The 21,805-nt window shown below is 57.3% G+C and overlaps 2 protein-coding genes across 5 annotated transcripts; one reads left to right on the top strand and one right to left on the bottom strand.

Moving 5' to 3' along the window:
- Window positions 1–5,501: 5,501 nt before the first annotated feature.
- On the top strand, window positions 5,502–8,135 carry GNG14 (G protein subunit gamma 14). The gene is made up of 2 exons (XM_030545950.1): window positions 5,502–5,928; window positions 7,535–8,135. Exons 1-2 carry the CDS (start codon window positions 5,836–5,838, stop codon window positions 7,658–7,660), a joined length of 219 nt encoding a protein of 72 aa, XP_030401810.1. The 5' UTR covers window positions 5,502–5,835; the 3' UTR covers window positions 7,661–8,135.
- Window positions 8,136–8,702: 567 nt separating this feature from the next.
- On the bottom strand, window positions 8,703–21,412 carry FBXW9 (F-box and WD repeat domain containing 9). 4 transcript variants are annotated; one of them, XM_030545933.1, is made up of 12 exons: window positions 21,307–21,375; window positions 19,855–20,019; window positions 18,932–19,360; window positions 17,635–17,774; window positions 16,913–17,041; window positions 16,085–16,197; window positions 14,980–15,071; window positions 12,325–12,476; window positions 11,274–11,387; window positions 10,433–10,522; window positions 9,845–9,910; window positions 8,703–9,421 (listed from the first exon to the last, which is right to left on the bottom strand). In XM_030545933.1, the coding sequence occupies exons 3-12, from the start codon at window positions 19,356–19,358 to the stop codon at window positions 9,347–9,349; spliced, it is 1,398 nt and encodes a 465-aa protein (XP_030401793.1). In that variant the 5' UTR covers window positions 19,359–19,360; window positions 19,855–20,019; window positions 21,307–21,375; the 3' UTR covers window positions 8,703–9,346. The 4 variants fall into 4 exon arrangements, with proteins under 4 accessions (XP_030401793.1, XP_030401795.1, XP_030401792.1 ...); XM_030545935.1 differs by lacking the exon at window positions 19,855–20,019 and having other exon boundaries at window positions 12,325–12,473; window positions 21,307–21,412; XM_030545932.1 differs by lacking the exon at window positions 19,855–20,019 and having other exon boundaries at window positions 21,307–21,412.
- Window positions 21,413–21,805: the final 393 nt, after the last annotated feature.

Genomic DNA, 21,805 nt, shown 5'->3' on the forward strand with positions numbered 1-21,805 from the left:
ATGAATTAATAAAGAATGCATGATTTGGAAACAATAATGACTTTATTGCCTCTGAAACAGGTGATGGAAAGGGGGAGGTCGGTTGGCTTACAGGGAAGTAGAGTCAACCAAGGGGGCAGGTTGTCATCAAGGAGAAACAAACAGAACTGTCACACCGTAGCCTGGCCAGTTATGAAACTGGTTTTCAAAGCTGCTCTGATGTGCAGGGTGCCCTGCTGTGCTCTTCTGACCTCCCTGGTGTCTGGCTGCGCGTAATCGGCTGCCAGGCAATTTGCCTCAACCTCCCACCCTGCCATAAACGTCTCTCCCCTACTCTCACAGAGATTGTGGAGCACACAACAAGCAGCAGTAATGATGGGATATTGGTTTCGCTGAGGTCTAACCTAGTCAGTAAATTGTGCCAGTGCGCTTTTCAGCGTCTAAATGCACATTCTACCACCATTCTGCACTCGCTCAGCCTATAGTTGAGCTGCTCCTTACCACTGTCCAGGGTCCCTGTGTACGGCTTCACGAGCCATGGCATTAAGGGTAGGCTGGATCTCCCAGGATAACTATTGGCATTTCAACATCCCCAACGGTCATTTTTTGGTCTGGGAAGTAAATTCCTCCCTGGAGCTGTTTAAACAGACCTGAGTTCCTGAAGATGCAAGTGTCATGTACCTTTCCCGACCATCCCACGCTGATGTTGGTGAAACGTCCCTTGTGATCCACCAGCACTTGCAGCACCATTGAAAAGTACCCCTTGCGGTTTATGTACTGGGTTCCCTGGTGCTCCGGTGCCAAGATAGGGATATGGGTTCCATCTATCGCCCCACCACAGTTAGGGGAATCCCATTGCAGCAAAGCCATCCACTATGACCTGCACATTTCCCAGAATCACCACCCTTGATAGCAGCAGCTCAGTGATCACGTTGGCTGCTTGGGTCACAGCAGCCCCCACAGTAGTTTTACCCACTCCAAATTGATTCCCGACTGACCGATAGCTGTCTGTCATTGCAAACTTCCACAGGGCTATGGCCACTCGCTTCTCAGCTGTGAGGGCTGCTCTCCGCTTGGTATTCTTGCACTTCAGACGGGGGAAAGCAAGTCACAAAGTTCCATGAAAGTGCCCTTATGCCTGCGAAAGTTTCGCAGCCACTGCGAATCATCCCAGACCTGCAACACTACGCGGTCCCACCAGGTGTGCTTGTTTCCCAGGCCCAGAATCAGCGTTCCACGGCATGAGCCTGCCCCATTACCACCACGATGTCCCATTGCCAGGGCCGTGCTTTGAGAGAAGACTGTGTCCATGTCCTCATCGCTCTCGTGGCCGCGTTGCCGTCGCCTCCTCGCTGCTTTTGCAGGTTCTGCACAGACTGCAGGATAATGCGCGAGGTGTTTACAATGCTCAGTGCAGGAGCAGTGAGCCGAGCGGGCTCCGTGCTTGCTGTGGGATGGCGTCTGCAGCAGGGCAGAGTGGCAGGGGAAGCGGTGGATGGCGACGGATGCCACAAGAATAGATATTTACACCGAACGACGAGAGGACCTGTGAGGCGGACTCATGGCACCAGGACAGCAGAGCAGAGTGGCAGGGGAAGCGGTGGATGGCGACGGATGCCACAAGAATAGATATTTACACCGAACGACGAGAGGACCTGTGAGGCGGACTCATGGCACCAGGACAGCAGAGCAGAGTGGCAGGGGAAGCGGTGGATGGCGACGGATGCCACAAGAATAGATATTTACACCGAACGACGAGAGGACCCGTGAGGCGGATTCATGGCACCAGGACAGCAGAGCTGCAGCAGAAGCGGTGGAGGACGGTGGTTAGCACCACGTACATTTCCCAAGGAAGAACATAGGTACCTGGGAGCCCATGACGGACAACATGGAGCAATTTGCTATCCAGGCATTAGCAGCAGAGCAGAGTTGCCGCAGAAGTGGTGGAGGAGGATGGTTAGCAGGCCTACTGCACCATCTGCTGCCAGCAGCACCCCGGACACAACCGCGGCGGTGTCGGTGAGCTGAGCAGAGCGGGCTGCATGCTTGCCATGGGATGGCGTCTGCACGGAAAAAAGGTGTGAAACGATTGTCTGCCGTTGCTTTCACAGAGGGAGGGGGCGACTGACGACATGTACCCAAAACCACCCGCGACAATGTTTTTGCCCCCATCAGGCATTGGGAGCTTAACCCAGAATTCCAATGGGCGGTGGCGACTGCGGGAACTGTGGGATAGCTACCCCCAGTGCCCCGCTCCGGAAGTCGACGCTAGCCACGGCAGTGAGGACGCACTCTGCCGACTTAATGCACTTAGTGTGGACATACGCAATCGACTGTACAAAATTGATTTCTAAAAATTACTTCTATAAAACCGACCTAATTTCATAGCATAGACATCCCCTATGTGTGTAAATGCATGAGCCGTTCCTATCCGAGCTACACACCCTGGTGCTGAGTCAGCAGCCTCGTAATCTGCCATAGGCGGCTTGTACGGTGACTCAGCGCCATATCGATCTGGAGCGGTTCCAGACGCACATACCGGGGCCTGTTCCCTCTGAAAGGCAAAGCAGCCTGGTTCTGTTCCCAGCTCCACCTGCTGTGACCATAGACCAGCTCTCTGTTCCGGGGAACTGTACTCCGGGAACTGGGCTTTCACGGCACAGAGCCGTCCGGGAGGCATACGTGGTGAACAGTGAGGGTAATTAACCCTTTGCCAAGGGTCCTGGCGGAGCCTCCATCCCAGACAGTCTTTACATGAAGACAGGATGTTTTTCTAAACAACCCACTCTCCTTCAGACAGGAACTGAATCCAACCAGGGAAATCGCATGGCCGGTTAGACAGATTAGGTGATCACACTGGTCCCCTTGGAATCTATGACCTAGCCCTTCCTAGCAATCCTGTGCTGGCTGGAACGTGTCCCGTCATCCTGAGGCTGCTGCAGCCAGGCTCGAATGGCTCATTGCTCCCTTGAGCCCCACAAACTGGGGTGCAGGCTGTATTGCCTCCACCCCCCAGCTCCTGCCATCTCTGGGTAGGCTCTGCTACTGCGCCCATCATGGTGGTATCCAAGCTGCCCCCTCTTTCTGGTTCCTCGTCCCATCTACCACCCCACCCTCTGCCCCAATATCACCCACCATCACCAGCCGGCACCCCCTGCCCTCCTGCCGCTCTCTGGTGTGGTTGAGGTGTGGGGAGCAGTGGACGTGAGTCCCGATCACACACTGAGGAGCAGCCGGGTGAGGCCTGGCCCAGACACAGCAGGTGTCCTGCTACCCAGGCCCCATGAGCAGATTTCTCCCCCCGCCCCACCTTGCCTTTACACCAGCAGCCGTGACCTCCTGGGGCCCCGAGCCAGATGGGCCGGATGCCTAGGCAAAGGGGCGTCTGTCTTCAAAGCAGCGTGACCGCCACTGACCTCCAACCCTGTCTGACAACCTCAGGGGTGCCCAGCAGGCTGGAGGGGGGACGAGGCCGAATACCATGGCTGGGAGTGACCCCGGAAAGCCAGGGTTTGGGGTCCCTGCACAGCCACCCCCTTTTTCCCAGCTGCAAGCCAGCGAGGGACCCCACTTGCCCCATGTCAGAATGGGAACTGGAGCATCCAGAACTGCCTGAGGGGGACAGATTTCGCAGCGGGACCTGCAGCTGCGTCCGAGCCCATCTGGCAGGTTGGAAATGCCCAGCCCCTGCCTGTGGGTTAGAGCCGCAGGAGAGAAGCAGCTCCCTGCCCCCCAGATCCGCTCATCCTTTGCGAGCAGATTGATCAGACTCCTGCAGCTCTTCCCAGGAGGCCCCTGGATCCCGTAACACCAGAGGTTTGCCCGGGGGCTCACGAATACAGCAGTGGGAGGCAGAACTCCTGGGTTCTTTTCCAAGTGCAAGGAGAGGAGTGGGGCCTAATGCTTAGAGCAGGGGGGGCTGGGAACCAGGACTCCTGGGTTTCATCCCTGGCTCTGGGAAGGGAGTGGTGCCTAGTGGTTAGAGCAGGGAGGGGGCTGGGAGCCAGGACTTCTGGGTTCTATACCCAGCGGCGGGAGGGATGTGGGCCTAGTGGTTAGAGCAGGGTGGGGGCTGGGAACCAGGACTCCTGGGTTCCATCCCTGGCTCTGGGAAGGGAGTGGGGCCTAGTGGTTAGAGCAGGGAAGGGGCTGGGAGCCAGGACTTCTGGGTTCTATATCCAGCGGCGGGAGGGATGTGGGCCTAGTGGTTAGAGCAGGGTGGGGGCTGGGAACCAGGACTCCTGGGTTCCATCCCTGGCTCTGGGAAGGGAGTGGTGCCTAGTGGTTAGAGCAGGGAGGGGGATGGGAACCAGGACTCCTGGGTTCCATTCCTGGCTTTGGGAAGGTAGTGGTGCCTAGTGGTTAGAGCAGGGAGCGGGCTGGGAGCCAGGACTCCTGGGTTCTATACCCAGCGGTGAGAGGGGTGTGGGGTCTAGTGGTTGAACTGAGGAAGAGGGGATCTGGGAAGGACTCCTGGGTTCCAGTGCATGATTGCCACTCTCTCCCCTCCCCCACCACTGCGAGCCCTTCACCCCCGGCCCGGCTGCATTTTGGGAGCAGCCTGCGTTAGCTCCGGCTGCTCTCAGGGCTAAGACGCTGCCCAGCCCAGCAGGGGGCACTCCGGAGCAGCTGCCACGCTTTGGGTGACATTTCGCTCTGTACAGGGCCCAGCTGGCTTCAAAGGCATCAAAGCCTGTGGGGCGGGCGGGAGGCCCGACTGAACCTCTGGCTGGCGAGGCGAGGGCAGGCAGGGGGTGGCTGGGGCTGGGGCTGGGGGGGATAAATAGGGCAGAGGCGGGGGCATCGGGGGCTGGTGGAGACTGACAAACGGGCAGCAATACAGCACCTGGGGAGCGCGCCAGGCTGCAGACTGGGGGGACGTGTGTCGCCATCGGAGGTGAGCGGAGCAACCCCGGCGGGGGGGGGAGCCAGAAAACAGACCCTGATTTTGATCCCCCCTTCCCTAAATTGAGACAACGGGGGAGGCCGTGGAACTGACGAGGTTCGGCTCAGGACTGGGCTCCAATGCCGGGTCTCAGGACCGGAGGGGATGAGTTTCACGAGCGTCTGGAGGACTCAGATGGCTCCTGCCAGGATCGGCCCAGCTCTGGGACAGCCTGTTCCCGGGGCAGGAGCAAGAACTGGGTGCAGGGATCAAACTCCAACTGTGTGTGTGTGTGTGTGCGACCCCCATCGAGCTTGGAATAGGACCAAGGAGTATCAGTCTCTTGGCTTGTAGCCCCGCTTCTGGAAGGGGAAACTGGCCAGAGGAAGGCTTGGATGTCTGCATTCCTCGCTTCTATCCCGTTCTCAGCACGAGGTCGAGTGCTTACAGCAGGGCAGGGTGGGAGCCAGGAGTCCTGGCTTCTAACAGCTCTAGCACTTGGTTGGTGACCCCAAGCCAAGTCACAGCCATGCTCTGTGCCTCAGTTTCCCCACCTATTCAGTGGTGCTATTACCCGTGTTGCAGAGCAGAGAGGGTGAACCAACCTTCTCAAAGTGCTCCAAGACCCGTGGGCAGCTGGAGGGATGGGAAAGGATGATTAACGTGACTATAAACTACATGCAGCATGTTTGTAATAATGGAAGGATAAAAGGGAAGGGTGCCCAGGCTTCCTGGCCCAAGAGTTGTGCCTGCCCCAAGCCGTTGGCATGCGCTGTTAGATATCTGCCATGCCCCACCCCAGAGGTGGCTGCATTTCAGCGGCAGGTCACAGGCATTTGGGAGTCTTCAGATCGGCTGCCATTTAAACGTCACGGACTTTTGCCTGCTGCTTCGGTTCTTGTGGAGCAGCCTGCAGGAGTCCAGCATCTTCACCCCCTCGTTGGTCTAACCTGGCCCCCTGTGCCCTGCAGATGTTGGGGAAGGCGGCCAGCTGCAATGACACAAGCCAGGGCCGGAGGGCAGTGGAGCAGCTGCGGACAGAAGCCGGGCTGGAGAGAATGAAGGTGACATGAGCCCCCCACAATCCTTACACTGGGGAATTCAGTTAGTGCTGGATTGGCAGGGCCCGGCCAGTGAGGGGGAGACGAGAGTTCTGCCTCCAGGCCCCGGCCGAGCAGGACACCTGGGTTCTCTTCCTAGCTCAGACTCTGCTTCTGCCCCTGCCCCCCCTAGAAACCAGCCTGAGGCCTAACAAACTCGTGTCACAGGGAGTAGCAGGAGAGGTGATGAACCAGCAGCAGCTGCCAAGCTAGAGCAGAAGAGATTCAAGGCCTAAATAGGCCCCTCTTATCCACACACACCTGCCCGGGAAAGAGCAGAGCGGGGCAGGGCGGGGAATTGACATGACAGGCTCCCAGTTGGGGGGGAGCTTTCCCCAGGGAAGCATGGCCAGAGGCAGAACCATTTGATTGGGGGGGGATGCAGGGAGAGGCACAGCCTTGCCCCATGCCAGAGCTGCCGGCCCCTGCCACAGCTCAGATCTGCCCCATAGGGTAGCAGTGCACAGGGGCCTGAGAAGGGGCAGTGGGGAGTCCCTTTCCAGACCTCCTGCCCAGGGTGCGTTGGGGGGGGCTTCCAACTCTGCGTTGGGCCGGGTACATGCCGAGTTCAGGCTGTTCCGTTCTCAGGCCCCTGTTTACAGGACGGATTAGGGGAAGGAACACGGTAATTGCCCGGGAGGTGGTGGCGGGGTCAGGCCAGCGTGTTCCTTTCACACATGGTTTAGCGGGGCCCAGCAGAAAGCCAGATCCTGCCGGGATCAGCTGCAAAGTCAGCTCCGAAAGGGTGAGGCAGCGTGGGGGTCTGGGGGACGGGGAGGCTCCTAGCCCCTTTCAGCTGTGCCAGGAGGGGGCTCTCCCCGCTGGCACTAACCCACGCCAGGCCCTACGTAAAGCCTGGGCCGAGCTCTCTGCCCAGAGCTGGTTTCCCCGTCTGTGAGATGGTGCTTTGTGGTGACATCCTGGCTGCGGTTGTGGGGCAGAGGCTGGAAGTCAGGGCTCCTGGGTTCTGTTGCCGCCTCTGGGAGGACAGTAGGCTCTAGTGGTTAGAGCAAGGGAGTGGGAATCAGGAATTCACAGTCCAGGGCCTCCCCAAGACAGAGCTAGAACCAGGGAGTCCCAGTTCCCAGCACGCCACTGCTCTGGCCACTCGACCCCACCCCGCTTCCAGGGAGGGTGCTGGGAACCAGGCCTCCTAGGTTCTGTCCCTGTCTCTGGGAAGCCTGGCAGGGTAAGGTCCTGACTCCCAGGGCTCCCTGCTCTAACCACTAGACCCCACTTCCCTCCCAGATTTGGGAACAGAACCCAGGAGTCCTGACTCCCAGGGCTCCCTGCTCTAACCACTAGACACCACTTCCCTCCCAGATCTGGAAACAGAACCCAGGAGTCCTGACTCCCAGGGCTCCCTGCTCTAACCACTAGACCCCACTTCCCTCCCAGATCTGGAAACAGAACCCAGGAGTCCTGACTCCCAGGGCTCCCTGCTCTAACCACTAGACCCCACTTCCCTTCCAGATCTGGAAATAGAACCCAGGAGTCCTGACTCCCAGGGCTCCCTGCTCTAACCACTTCACTGTTTGGTTTTGTTCACCTGCCTTCTCTCCCCTTCTAGGTCTCCAAGGCAGCCTGCGAGCTGTTGCAGTACTGCCGGGCACACGCCCAGAGCGACCCGCTGCTGACTGGGGTCCCTGCCTCTGCCAACCCCTTCAAAGACAAGAAAACCTGCAGCATCCTGTGAGGACGCTGGACCCACAGCCCCCTCCGGACAACCCGGAGCAGCCTCTGAAGACGGGGGCAGCTGGGTTCCTATCACTGTCCCCCTCCCACCAGTGTGACCCTGGTCCCAGCCAACCAAGAGGGAGCGGGCATGATGGGTTCCTCGTGTCCCACCCTGCTCCCCTCCCCTCCCCTCCACCAGGTCAGCGCAGCCTCCGTGTGCAGAGAGCAGACTTTCCGACCCCTGGGCCCCGATCCCTCCTGGTGTAAATCAGGCAAGAAGAGGAGCAGGGAGTTGGGAGGAAAGCGTGGCCCTGCTGCAGCTGGGGGGCTTTGCCATCGCTTTCAAAGCGGCCAGGATCTCCCCCCAGTGCAGCACCCCCCTCGTCAGTTACAGCCTCGTGCACACATGCTGGGGAAGGGAAGCCAGGCCAGGCCTGACTGCAGAACACGGGAGTCCCAGGGCCTAGCAGCCCCCTCCCTGGGGAGAAGATGGATGCTCACCTCCACCGCCGACTCCCTGTGTGACCCCAGGAAAGTCACTTCCACTCCCTCGTGCCTCAGTTTCCTCATCTGTGAAATGGGGATGATTCTTCCCAGGATGTGGGACTGGGAAGCTCTGGGTTAGTATGGTGATAATGGCCTGGCAGGCAGACAGCTACAGCCTGCCACTGCAAGGAGCCGAGTTAGCGATGGCAGCCGGTTCTGGTGGGTACCGGGCCCAGCCACACCGGCTCACTTCACACAGGCAGTTAAGGACTCCAGATCCCCACTGATCAGAACCAGGAACCGTCTCGCTTTGTGTTTGTGCAGCCCCCGGGGCCCTGATCACAGCTCATTCTCCCGTAACACCCTTCCTAATAAAGCATCTGCAGCCCAGTCTCCCCCCGTGCTGAGTGCTTCACGCAGCTCGGAGATCAAAGCCAGCCTCGGCCCTTTCGGTTCCTGCTTGGCCGGTGCCAGGGGAAAGCTGCCGCACCTGGATTTTCAAGGCTCCAGGGATTGAATTTAAAACTAAACGTGATTTCACTGGGAAGGGGATAAAAACCCACTGACATCTCTGATTAGATCGTCTGACAGAATAATTTAATCAACAACATTAGAACATGCGTCTCAGCTGCATCCCTGTAAGTTACACGTCGGCTCTGGTCTCTGTTTCGATCTAGTCAGCCCATGTGTCTGTCTTCCTCAACCTCAGGCGGTGAGTGCCCCCCGGCTGCGCGGAGCTGGGTTGGATGGTTAGTGGTTCTGAGTCCTTACGGCCGTCCCCTCTCGCACTGGGACCTGAGAGGTGTTTGGAACTGGTGCTGAAGGAGCAGCAGGTGGGAGGGCGACAGATAAGTAGCCCAGGCGGCCTGGCAGGCAGGCCAGGGCTGTGATAACTAAGGAGCCCAGAGGGTGTAAGGGGGCAGTGGCGGAAGAATATGACCCAGAGAGAGCGAAGTCAGTGCATCGAGCAGGGAAGGGCTGGCCGGGCTCTGATCCCTCTGGAAACTCGGCTCTGGGAACGGCAGTGCCAAGGTGAGCTCAGGCATTGAGGCTTTATCCTCTCGGCTCCTCGGGCCTCCTCCAAACAACGAACAAACAACTGACAAACGGGTGCTGGAACTCTGGCCTCTCCCCCTGGGCAGGAACACAGGCGCCGGGTGCAGCACCCACCTCTGGGGCCGCAGCTGCAAGACGTGGCTCCGCGGATCCAGGCCCCCCATCAGGCATCGAGCCTCCAGATTTCCAAGGACGGGCCCCCAGAGGCAGCTACAACAATGTTGCCTTCGGCGCTGATCTGTAGGGGGAAGCAGGGAGCAGGAGGGGTGAGTGTCATGTCAATCGGGGATGCCAGGGGACTGGCCCCAGAGGTCCTGCTAAATACACCCTGCTCCTGCCCCGAGTTTAGCCACAAGGACAAAGCGTCCGGCACTCAGCACGGCCTCAGATTCCCTCCTCGGGGCAGCGGGGTCACTCCCCTGTGCACAAGGGGAAGGGAGTGCCCACGCTGGCTGATCTGAGTGGTTGCTCGCCCTGTCCAAAGGAAGAGAGCCGGGAAGAGAGAGAGAGAGGCAGGTGTGGGCTCAGGAGGGTGCAGGGACATGGGGATTCCCCAGGGACATTCTCCCACTGGCGAGAACCCAATAGACAAGCTGGCTGGGAGGGCAGAAAGGCCAGGCGCCCCTGTCCCCCAGTTCAGAGTCCGATCGCCCCTGCTTACCCCATTCAGCACGTTGTTATGCGTCTGTGAACAGATCGTGTGAGGCGGGTCCGTTGGAACGTGTATCTGGAAAGAGAACACTCTTAGGGAGGCTGCCCAGGGCCAGGTGAATCCATGGGGAGGAATGGGGGAAGCCCCTCTCCGTGCTATTTTTAGGAGAGCCCCTTGGTGCTTTGGTGATCCACATGAGGGGTCTGCACTGGTGTGGCTCCCCTGGGACTGGCTACCGGTGGCCGGAAGAGGGGCAGGCAGATCCTCGGCCCAGACGAGGCTGTTACTGACTTGCATCGGAAATAGCTCATTTGCGCCATTCTTGCTGTTCGTGTCCTAGAGAAGCATGTTCCGGGGATGAAGCTGAGCATGCAGAGGGCTCTTCCAAGAGCCGAAACACAATCCTCAGAACCCTCCAGGAAGCAGGAATCACCCCCTCCCCCAGGTGGAGAAACTGAGGCACGGAGCGGGGAAGTGGCTTGCAGCCGAAGTTGCAGACCTGGGGTTGGGACTCAGGTGTTCCTGGCTCCCAGTCTCTATGAGCAAGACATAGGGAGTGGGGTGGGGGAAGGATTCCTAGGGAAGCATGGACCTTACCCGCAGGGTCTTGTCAGTCGAGGTCGTGTACAGAGTGCCCAGGGAGTGCCATACCCCAGTGATCTGAGACCGGTGACCCACGTCGAAGTACTGTGGGGAGGAAAGAGACAATAAGCCCTCTGCAGACCTCCATCTGGGATGTACCGCGGGGGTGAAGGCCAAGGCACCTCTGTGTTCCTAGCCCGTCTAGGTCCCATGCATCTCTGTTCCTAACCCATCACCTCATGCTGGAGACTCTCATGCATACGCATCCCAAGCCCAACCAGCGATTCCCACTCCAAGATGCTTTGGAGGGCCCAGTCGCAGGTCAGATCACACCAGGACCCCATGGAAATCTAGGTATTTTCGGAATTCATGTGGCCCCACCACCATAATATCTGAGTGGCCACGATCTAACCACACCCCCTGTGAGATGCTACCGTTATATCGCTGGGGAACACAGACACAGGGTGGCTAACATCACACAGGAAGTCTGGTCGCCCAAGTGCCAGGCAAACTCCTTACTGCTGTGCCATCCACCCCAACAGGCCCATCTGCTGCCATCTCAGCTGGGCGTGGGGAGGGGAGAGCAATCTCATGTTCCCTCCAGGGCATGGGGAACCGAGACCCATCCAGCATGGGGTTAATGGAGGAGAGCCCTCAAGTGAAACTGACATTGGCTGAGTTCACAGCCCCAAGCTGCAGGCAGGCGAAGCAGCAGCAGCCCTGGTATTAACCATCTGGGATGAAATCCTGGCCCAGCAGGGACTGGATTTCATCCTGGGGTGAAAGTAGGGGTGAAACAGACCCAAAGCTTAGCAAGCCTGCATCCCCGTTAAGCCCTGGATCTGGGGACGCATACCCGGATGTGCTGGAAGCAGCCTCCTCGGTTTTCAAAGACATAGAGCAGTCCCTGGTTGTCCCCGGCCCACAGCTGTGTCCCCTGGTAGGACATGGAGATCAGGTAGGATTCCAGCTGGGGAAGGAAAGGAGCAAAGAGAGGATGACACAGCTCTGGGGGAGGATCGGTGTATGGGTGGGAGTGGATCACACATAGGGCAACCAGACAGCAAGTGTGAAAAACTGGGACGGGGGTGGGGGGTAATAGGAGCCTATATAAGAAAAAGACCCAAAAATCAGGACTGTCCCTATAAAATCAGGACATCTGGTCACCCTAATCACCCAACACCCTCTGCATATTCTAAAGGAGTTCCTTGAAATTGGAATGCATCAGGCTGCCTGTTTCCTGGTTCCCCACAGGGCACCACATGTTATAGACAACTGAGGCAGGATGAGTGGAACAGGAGATAGAGGCTCAGGTTTCAGGGGGTTCTAGATGGGGTGGGGGGGACCCGCAAGCCCCATGGGTGCAGCATGGGATACCAGTCCTGTAGCACGTTTAAGAACAGCCTGTTTCTTACAGGGCTAGCTGCCTCCCTCATTGCTGGTGAACGCGCAGGACACCTGGGTAATCTGGCAGGAGGAGCTAGAAGTGCTTCAGTGTCATTAAGCACCACAACCCTTCCTCTACAAAGGAGGCATGTTACCCCACTGTACATCTAGGGAAACTGAGGCACAGTGAATGACTTGCCAGAAGTCAAACAGTATGTGTCTGGCAGACCCAGGAGTCCTGACTCCCAGCCCCAACCTGCTCTAACCACTAGATCCCACTGTCCTCCCAGAGCTGGGGATAGAACCCAGGATGCCTGACTCCCTGCACCTCACACCCTCCTTCAGATGCAACCAGCTGGCTCAGGGACTCTCTAATAATTACATATTCTCCTCCCCCAAAACGTCCTCAGGTAGGGAGCATCTACAGACTCCCATCTTCCTCCTCTCCATGGTGATTCCAGGCAATCTCCACTGCCCTCAGCAGGTAGGAGGAAGAAGAGCCACCAGCTCCAGCCACCCACCTGCAGCCTCTGGAGGACGCTATTGCCCCGTCGGTCGAAGATGACCAGCGTCCGGTCCTCGCTGCCTGAGATGATGAAATGCTCGTCGGCCATGAGGGACAGGACAGCGCTGGAGTGGAGCTTGCGGCTCTTCAACGGGGCCTGGGTGGCTGCCGGGAAGGGAATAACGTCAGGATCTCTGCCGGGGTAACTGTGGGGATCCTAGCCTGAACTGGGCCCTGGTTCAAACTTATACAGTTGAGAGGGGAAGTAATGTTCTATCCTGCACCACCACCCGTGCAGCTAAGGGGCCAACAAATCTGCACCCGCACCACCCCACCCTTGGAGTCATGGGGCAGGAAATCTCCACTCCCCACTCATGACCCACACTCTGCAGTCAGGGGGCAGCAGATGGTGACAGTCTGTACCCCCCCATTCGCCCCTTTTAGAGGATTACGGTAAGACATGTACAAAGTAAGCCTTGAGAGGTATCATTTGAAAACTCATGATTTGCTGATCCTTGTCGTCTTGGTAAAACGTGCGTGACAACATTCTATGTAAAGTTACAAGAGACCATGGTGACACATTAGGGAGACAAGTTCCCACTTCTGGAGGGCAGTCACAAACCACTTCCTCAGAAACAAAAGGCTAGACAATGCCTCAGCTCGGTGTCAACGAGGTCAAGTGGCCCATCACTGCGTTAAGTGGCCACTCTTCTGTTGGAGACAGGGTGTGGGCAAAAAAAAATATCTACATTTTGACAAAGCAGCAGCTTGAGATTCCTGGCCACCCAGGCTCTGTCCTCTGAGCCTTAGCTAGAGGTGATTCTCGTGCAAGAGAAATTGGGACCATGGATGCCCCAAACCACCTCTCCCTTTCTCTCTGCCCAAGGCACTGACAACACCTGAAGAACAAAGGAAGCAGCACTGGATTGGGGAGGGCTCCTGACAGAAAGATTCAGCCAGGAAGACTGTTGGAAATCGTGGTGCAAGAGACCTTTGAATTCACTTAGGGTATGTCTACACTGGCAAGTTTCTGCACAAGTTATGTACGGTTATTTTAATGAAAGCGATGGAATTAAACCGCTGTTGCGTGTCCACACTGTGCTCGTGACGGTGGAGCGCACCCACATTAGCAGCTCTTGCAACGGCAGAGAGAGCAGTGCATTGTGTTAGCTATCCCACGGTGCACCTGGCCGCAGGGTGCTTTGGGAAGGGTTTGCAATGCCTCATGGGGCAGGCACAGCGTCACATGATGGGATCAGGTTCTCAATCCCATCGTTCCATGGGCATCCTACTACACTGCCAGCTGCTTCTCAACTGAAAGAGGGGGAGGGGATGTATGTGTGTATGGAGGGGGAGAGGAGAGACTGTGTGTTTTGGGGGACAGAGACAGTGTCAGCATGCTGGCTTCTAAGTTCAGACAGCGGGAGAAAGCAACCAGGCCAGAGGCAGGAGAAACCCCGACATCAGCCCCTGCCTCCCTCCCCAGCTCTCTGCACAGCAATCTCACACACACACACATTCCACATTCATGGTTTGCTTTGTGTCCCGGAGCAGCACAGCACCCAAAGGCCCTCAGAAACGGAGCTTACAAAGGGGAGAGGAGCACGTCTCCAGGCCATGAGCAGAGCGTGAGGGACTATGGGACCCTTCTGGAGGCCAACTGATTGCTTTCTGCTTTTACACTGCCAGTACAGGGCTGGATCCTCTGCGCTTTAAGGCTCATGACTCTCTTCAAAGTGTTTTTTTTCCCCCAACTGCTGCACCTGAGGAGTTTGTGCGCCCCAAGGGGCGTGGCCGTGTGTACAGCTGGGGGGTTACGCTGCAGAAAGCTGCTTTACGGTGCAGACACTTGCCAGCGGAGACAAGGCCTTAGCCTGTCAAGTTTGGTGTTAGCAGCATTTTACCTTTTCTTTCTTTGTCACCAATTCTGATTTTCATGCCTCCTAACTCGTCATCACTTTCTGTTGTTAATTCATTTGTTTGCTCTCTTGTTTTATGGCAAGCGGGGTGTTTGGACTGAAATGTTTGGGAAACTTTATTAGGGAGAGCAGGGTTTGTGCAGATCATTTTCTATTAATGAAAGACGGTCATTCTACGAGCTGGTCTTGTCCAGGAGAGGGCTGGACCGTACAAGCTACACATTTCGTGGGGTGGGGGGAGTCTGGGCTTGGGGGTTTGCTGGTGTTGCCCTGAAGTGTCATTCAGGAGGGGCTGGCTAGAGCACTCATACAGCAGATTCAATACTCCACCCCCCTCCTGCTCAAGGGATCCCCCCTTCGCACAGGTCACATGGGACCCACATTCCCAATCTAGGTGGGGAAAAACTAAGGGTCTGGTTTTTCTTGGGTATAAACTGAACTGCTGGCCTTGGATTCCTGGGGGATCCACTTCTCACAGATCCTAACAGGAGAAGGCTCACGTGCAGCAGGCTTTTTGCACAGCCCCGGTGGCTTCCACCCAGAGATGAGCCAGGCAGCTCGGTATCATCAGCCCCATTTTACAGAGCGGAAAGCTGAGGCACAGCAAGCAAGTGGCAGGAGCAGAAAACGGAACCTCAGGGCCACGAGACTTTGAAAGGACCCGCTGCATTGGGCCCACTGGTTTCAAGGGTGCAGGGTGGGCCCAACCAACAGCTGGAGCCTCGATCCTAAAGCCACCCGCGGACACTAACCTCGCGGGTCGTACACCGTCACCTTCTTATCATAGGTCCCCGTGACCAGGATGTCGGGCAGGTAGGAGAGACACAGCACAGGAGCTTTCCCACTGTGAGTTGGGGAGACAAGACAGCGAAGGGAGAATAAATATGATCCTTCAGGATGAGTCTCGTCAACCCCCCCAGGGCTGGAAGGCCCAAGGCCTTTGGTCCCTGTGTCCATCCTCTGGGCGGGATCCCGATAATGTCTGTGCGAGACCCTTCTCCTCCCGAAGGTACTGATCAGAGCCCCATTACCGTGATGTCAGAGCACCTCCCAATCTGCACCCCCCATTACCGTAAAGTCGGAGCACCTCGCAATCTGGGCCCTCCACTACCATAATGTCAGTGGACTTTCCAATCTTTAATGCACATATACTCACTAACCTCGTAGTGCAGGGCAGTGCAGTTATCCCTATTGTATGTGTGGGGAAAATGAGGGCCAGATATTTATAAGTACCTAGGCACCTAACGCCCCTGGATGTCACTGGGAGTTAGGCACCGAGATCTCTTTAAAACTCTGTCCCTAAGTGACTGGCCTGAGGTCCCACTGGACTCTGTGCTGAATCCTGCTTTCCTGCGTGCCAGGCCAGCGCTCTAACCATTGCACCTTCCCTCCTCTCCTGCCGAGCAGCAGTCTCAGCTGATCGTCCTTGCTCTCGGACGATCCACCTGCCCCTGTCTGTTTTTTAAGCCTGTGACATGGTTGGGGGAGCACAGAGCAGAGCCAAGTTGTAGTAAGCCATGCATGGAGATACAAAGAAACAGCTTCTTGTCCAGCAGCCCTGGCTTCACCCCACTTCCCTGGCCTGAGGGCTCAGCCTCCCCCACTTCGCTATTCTGGTCTAGACTCTGCCCAATAGCACCATCTCCTCCCCTCTCGGACGAGCACGGTCGCCTCAACACCAGTTTCTAAGGCACAGCAGATTCGACTGGTGGTTGATACACTCCAAGGTCTCCCTCTCCCAGAAGGTGGAGACAGCTCAGGGCACCAGTCATCTGGCTAAAGGAGGGGCTGGTGGGAGCCAGGCTGGGTCGCTCCTTGGGGGGGCCAGTGATGCAAGGGGAGAAGGGGAAATGGTACCTGATCTCCCCAAACTGCTGCCCATTGGCCTCTATGTCCCACAGCTTCACCGTGCTGTCCCAGGAGCCTGAGCACACCTTGTTGTCTCTTGAAGCCAATGACCACACCCAGCCCTGCACCAGGAAAGGAAGAGGAAAGGGTTAAAGTAGGGTGCTGTCCTTTCCTGTCCTTCTCTGGTGTCTTTCCCCGAAGCCCTTTAGCCCCCTAGACCCCTGCAATACAAAGTTAACCTCATTGTACGGACAGGGAAACTGAGGCACAGAGCAGAGATGTGAACACAAGAGGTCCCAGTATCCATTCCTGTGCCAGTCACTCGACACGCTGTCCCGGCTCATTCCAACCCGACAGAAGGGAGGAAGAAAGCTCATATTCAGCACAGGCTTGGGCAAAGAGGGCACAGGGAAGCGGGGACTGGGCCAGGGGGCATTTCCCCTCCAGGGGTCTCAGCAGGACAGGCATCCCCAGAACAAATCCCCCCATGTCATGGCTACTGGGACCACCCAGCTCCTCTCTTCATGGCACCAGCAAGAGCTGGGGGGCAGCTTGCTCTCCAGCTGCTTGGGCGTATCCATGCTGGGGACAGAGTGCCACTGGCGCCTTTCTCCAGCTCAGACCCCGCCCCACCCCGGCAGGGCCGCCTGCGGAGGGGTGGCAATTGGGGCGATTTGCCCCAGGCCCCACAGGGGCCCCCACGAGAATATAGTATTCTATAGTATTGCAACTCTTTTTTTTTTTTTAATGGAAGGAGCCCCGGAAATTGCTTTGCCCCAGGCCCCCTGAATCCTCTGGGTGGCCCTGCACCCCGGAGGGTGAAGGTCCGGTTCCCACCTTGTGCGTTCCGTTGCGTTCTGTGCCCAGGGCTTTCACCAGCACCTTGTCCGGGGACTGGCCCAGTTCCCGCAGATCCCATAGGTTGACGTTCCGATCCCGGGAGCCCGAGACACAGAGAGCCCCTCCCTGCAAGAGAAGGAGACAGACTGGCCACGGGTCCTTTGAAATGGGAGAAACTGGTCAGTCCCTGGTACAGGAGCAAAGAGATGACGGGATGCTCAGAGGCAGCGACTCAGAGATTAAAGCAGGGCGAGGCTGGGTGTCAGGACTCCTGGGTTCTATTCTTGACTCTGCCAACAATTTGCTGCGTGACCTCTGGCAAGTCACTTCCCAGTTCCATGCCTCAGTTTCCCCCTGTGCAAATGATGTGAGCCGCTCAGATACATGTAGAAGTCTCGCCTGCTCTCACCCTACAGAGCTCCTGGAGCCAGAGATCAACGTGGGCAGCCGTCCCAGCTAACAGGGCTCGGAAGATACCACCACCACAACCAACCGTACGTGGGAAGAGTCTTCCACAACTGCCCCGGCCAACAGCCACGTGACATGATTAGCGATCGGCAGCTGTTGAACCCAGAAGTCCTGACTCTGCTCTACCTCACCAGACCTCACACCCTTCCCTCCCACAGCCAGGGGTCGAACCCAGGACTCCTGACTCCCAAGCCTCACCCCATCTCGCCCCCAGACAGCAATGGCCAGCCAAGGAGGAAACTGGAACTCACCTGCAAAAGCAGAACGGAGTCGATGGAGGCAAAGTGGCCGTCGGCGAGGGAGAAGTATTCTGTCCTCCTGTCATCACAGGCCCAGTGCCTGAGATGCTCCTCTAGCTCCATGCAGGCAGCCGGCCAGTCGAAGTCCTCCTCTGCGTAGAAAGGAAGAGTTCGCAAGGACCAGAGTGAGGGGTGTCCTGCTCTGGGCGGGGAGGGAATCTGGGGGCTTCCAAAACTGCTGGGAGCTTTGATCCCAAAGCCACGCCCCATCCCCTGCACCAGGTCAAGGTGAGGCCGTGTAAAAATTGCTTTTTCGGGGCAGTGTCTCTCAACCTTTCCAGGCTACTGTCCCCCTCTCAGGAGTCTAATTTGTCTTGGGTACCCCCAAGTTTCACCTCACATTTAAACTACTTGCTTACACAGCCAGACATCAAAATACAAAAGCGTCACAGCCGCACTATTACTGAACAATTACCTGTGTTCTCATTCGTATAAATAAACCCATTGGAATGGAAGTATTGTACTTACATTTCAGCGTACAGGCTACAGAGCAGTAGAAACAAGAGCTGGTCTGGATGAAATTTTAGCTTGTCCTGACTTTGCTAGTCGTTTTTATGTCGCCTGTTGTAAAACTAGGTAAATCTCTAGCTGAGCTGATGCACCTCCTGGAAGAGCTCCGCATATCCCGAGATACAAGTACCCCTGGCTGAGAACCACTGCTTTAGGGTCTGTAAAGCCTTCTCTTCCCAAGGACGGGGAAATGTCACCTCTAGCGGCCCTAACGTGGCCCCTTTAAATAGATGTGCAGCAAAGCTAAGCCACAGCACTGCTGCCTGGAGGCATCCCAAACCACCTCCCACCCCAAGGCAGGGCGGGGGGAGCTACTGCCATTAGAGGTGAAGCCAAGGCAAAGGCTCACATAGTGAAGTCAGCTGCAAAGCAGGGAACAGAACTCAAGGGTCCTGACTCCTAGTGTCCCCCACTCCATTGTAACCATCAGACCCCCTTCTGGAGCTGGGGACAGAACCCAGGAGTCCCGACACCCAGCCCCCTGCTCTAACTGTTAGAGACAATTCTCATCCAGAGCTGGGGATAAGACCCTGGAGTTATCGTTCCCCTCCCACCACAGCTCTAACCAGCAGCACCTCAGCAGCACCTAAATCTCAAGGTAGTAAAGTTAACTGAGGGACCTCTCTGAGGCCCATGAGATAGCGTTTGGTCCTACAGTAGAACCCAGGAGTCCTGGCCCTCAGCCCTTGTCTCTTCTCCAAGTCCCACCTCCAGTGAAGAAAGTCCAATGGAGATCTACCTTCCACCACTGGGTAACACCCACTGATCCTCTTCTGAAGGCGAATCCTCCAGGTCACTGGGTCCTGCACAATATCCCTGAGGGTCCGACAGACCAAGGGCAAGACCTCGAGAACAAACCTGGCTTCCAGGTAAGAGCAGATCTCCAGGATCAGCTCCAGAGGGAGGGCGAGCAGCCCAGAGGTCACGTCGTCACTTGCCGGAGACTTCTTCAGCTCCAGAGGAGACCTGCGCTCCGATGCCTGGGCCCCGGGCCCCACAGAGAGTGACTTGGGAGGTGAGTACTGGGCCCTGTGGCGGGGCTGAGCAGAGCTGAGGACACGGTCGATGTACTCCTGAGCCTGCGTGTCTGGATCAACCTTGTTCTCTGCGTCGGAGTCATTGTCGGAGCCCTGGGGGTCCTCAGAGGCATTCAATGCCAGGTCCATGGCTGCAGAAGCAGTAGGGACAGTAAGAGTTATGACTGCAGCATAGAAACAGCACATAGTATGTAGCCCAGAGCAGATCGTAACATTGGCCATTCTACCCCACACATCCACCAGTCCATTCAGTCCACCAGTCCCTTTCATTCTGCCAGCCCATCCGGCAGCTGTTTGTGATTAGCCCAGGGATGGAGTTTAAGGCCAAAAGTGATCATTAGCTCATCTGACCTGCCCTCCTGTAGTTCACAGCCCATTCAGTGTCACCCAGTGACCCCAGTAACTTGTGTTTGGCTAAAGCATCTTTCAGAAAGACAAATCGACTGGAAGACAAGATGGAGAACCCACCACTTCCTTCAGAGTCTGTTCTAATGGTTAATCTTCCTCCCTGTTACAAATCAGTGTCTAATTTCTCATTTGAATGCGTCTGGCTTTAATTTCCAGCTGTTTGTTCCTGCTCTGCATTTCTGGGCTATCATCCCTCTGGACCCACCATGGCATTCACCTGCTGTACCAGATCAGACCCGAAGCCTATGTCCTTAGCCTCCCATCCTCTTGTCCTGCAGTTTTTTCCAAAAGTGGGGGGGGGGAATGAGAAGTGAGGATCGACAGACTTCTCAATCGTTTTCCAGAGTCTCCGTTTTCATAATTAATTAATTAACATCTTCAGCTGTTGTGGGAGGGAAGAAAACCTTCAACACGTGCCCTGACCATGACACTGTTGGAGCCTGAGCTCATAACCCTGAGACGGGGCTGTTGCCCCAAGTGTGACCGAGAGAGCAACAGCGCCCAAGCTGGCAGAGAGGCCAAGCCCATCGCTCTGAGTGGAGGGGAGGGGTTTCATTCCAACAGGTTCTCTCAGATGCCCTCTCTGACAAAGTAGGAATTTTCTGTAATTTCTGTATGATTCCTATGTGTGCTTCAGCTGCCCTATGCATTTGCCTCACTACCCAGGGGAGGTACGACAGGGCTATCTGCTGTTTGGGGCTGATACCAGGGAGGGATGTGATGTAACTGTCTGGGGTGGGATGAATGCGTCACGAAAGGACTGGCTGAAACTAAGCCCTCTCTGTGGAGAAGCTGGAAAAACAACCCAAACCCCAAAGACTAGAACAGTCACAGGTCGCAACCAAGAAGAAGGAGATTCCCCCTCCCCCAGGATGTGAAGCAAAGGCCTCCGCTAAAGGAGAAAGGGGACAGGTGGCAGGGAGAAGGGCTGGCCTGGGGGAGCCAGGGAAGCTTTCACTTGGGGCTGACAAGGAGACAGAGGTAGCGATGGATTCCACAGCAGTTTGGGTGACGGGCCCGGCTTGGTTTACCTTCACCGCTGGGCACTGACCTAACAAACAGTGACCTGCCTGTGTGGTGGAGGAGCACAGCACAGGCCACCCGCAGGAGACTGGCCGGGCCGGATTTGCCAGGGCCAGGCTCGGATTCACGTGGGGGGGTCTGGGCCCGGTATAGGGGGTGTCGCCCCCCCACTGCAGAGACCTGGGGCCCGGAGCCCGGTACGGGGGGTGTCACATCCCCCCCAGAGACCTGGGGGCCCCGGACCCAGTACGGGGGGTGTTACCACCCCCCACTGCAGAGACCGGGGGCCCCGGGCCCAGTACGGGGGGTGTCACCTCCCCCCTGCAGAGACCGGGGGCCCCGGGCCCAGTACGGGGGGTGTCACCTCCCCCCTGCAGAGACCGGGGGCCCCGGGCCCAGTACGGGGGGTGTCACCTCCCCCCTGCAGAGACCGGGGGCCCCGGGCCCAGTACGGGGGGTGTCACCTCCCCCCTGCAGAGACCTGGGGGCCCCGGGCCCAGTACGGGGGGTGTCACCTCCCCCCCCAGAGACCTGGAGCCTGGAACGGGGGGTGTCACCTCCCCTCCACTGCAGAGACCGGGGGGCCCCGGTCCGGGGGGTGTCGGGCCCCCCGGACCAGCCTGTCTCTGCCCCGCTCCCTTCTTACCCCCGGGCCGGGGCCGCCCCGCTCCCCTCTGACAGCAGCCAGCGGGGCCCCGCCTCCTCTTACTCTCCACTTCCGGCGCCTGGAGATGACGTCACACACGGAAGTTCCTGCCGGCGGGTTCCTGTATAAACACCCCCCCGCCAGTGTCATGACGTCAAGGCATTAATGTGACGTCATAGGCACATGACACTATTGACATCACAGCATAAATGTCTTCCCCTGGCTTAGGCAGCAGCCTTCGTACCCCCCCAGTGACCCCTCCCGGCCCAAGCTACCCCACCCCCCGGTGCTTTGAGATATACCCCAGCTGGGTCTGCACAGCCCGAGTCCAGCCCAGACCCTCGGCCCAAGCCTTGCACGGGGAGAGCAGTGGGAGAGGAACAACCCCGCCCAGCAGGCAAAGCAGCACAAATCTAACACAGCACACACCAGTGAGTGGGCTTCTTGGCTGGCTTTCAAATCAATAAGCCAAACAGGGACGCATGACAGCACCGAAAGC

The sequence above is a fragment of the Gopherus evgoodei genome, unplaced genomic scaffold (assembly GCF_007399415.2).
Source record: "Gopherus evgoodei ecotype Sinaloan lineage unplaced genomic scaffold, rGopEvg1_v1.p scaffold_40_arrow_ctg1, whole genome shotgun sequence".
In the NCBI taxonomy this organism is placed as follows: domain Eukaryota; kingdom Metazoa; phylum Chordata; order Testudines; family Testudinidae; genus Gopherus; species Gopherus evgoodei.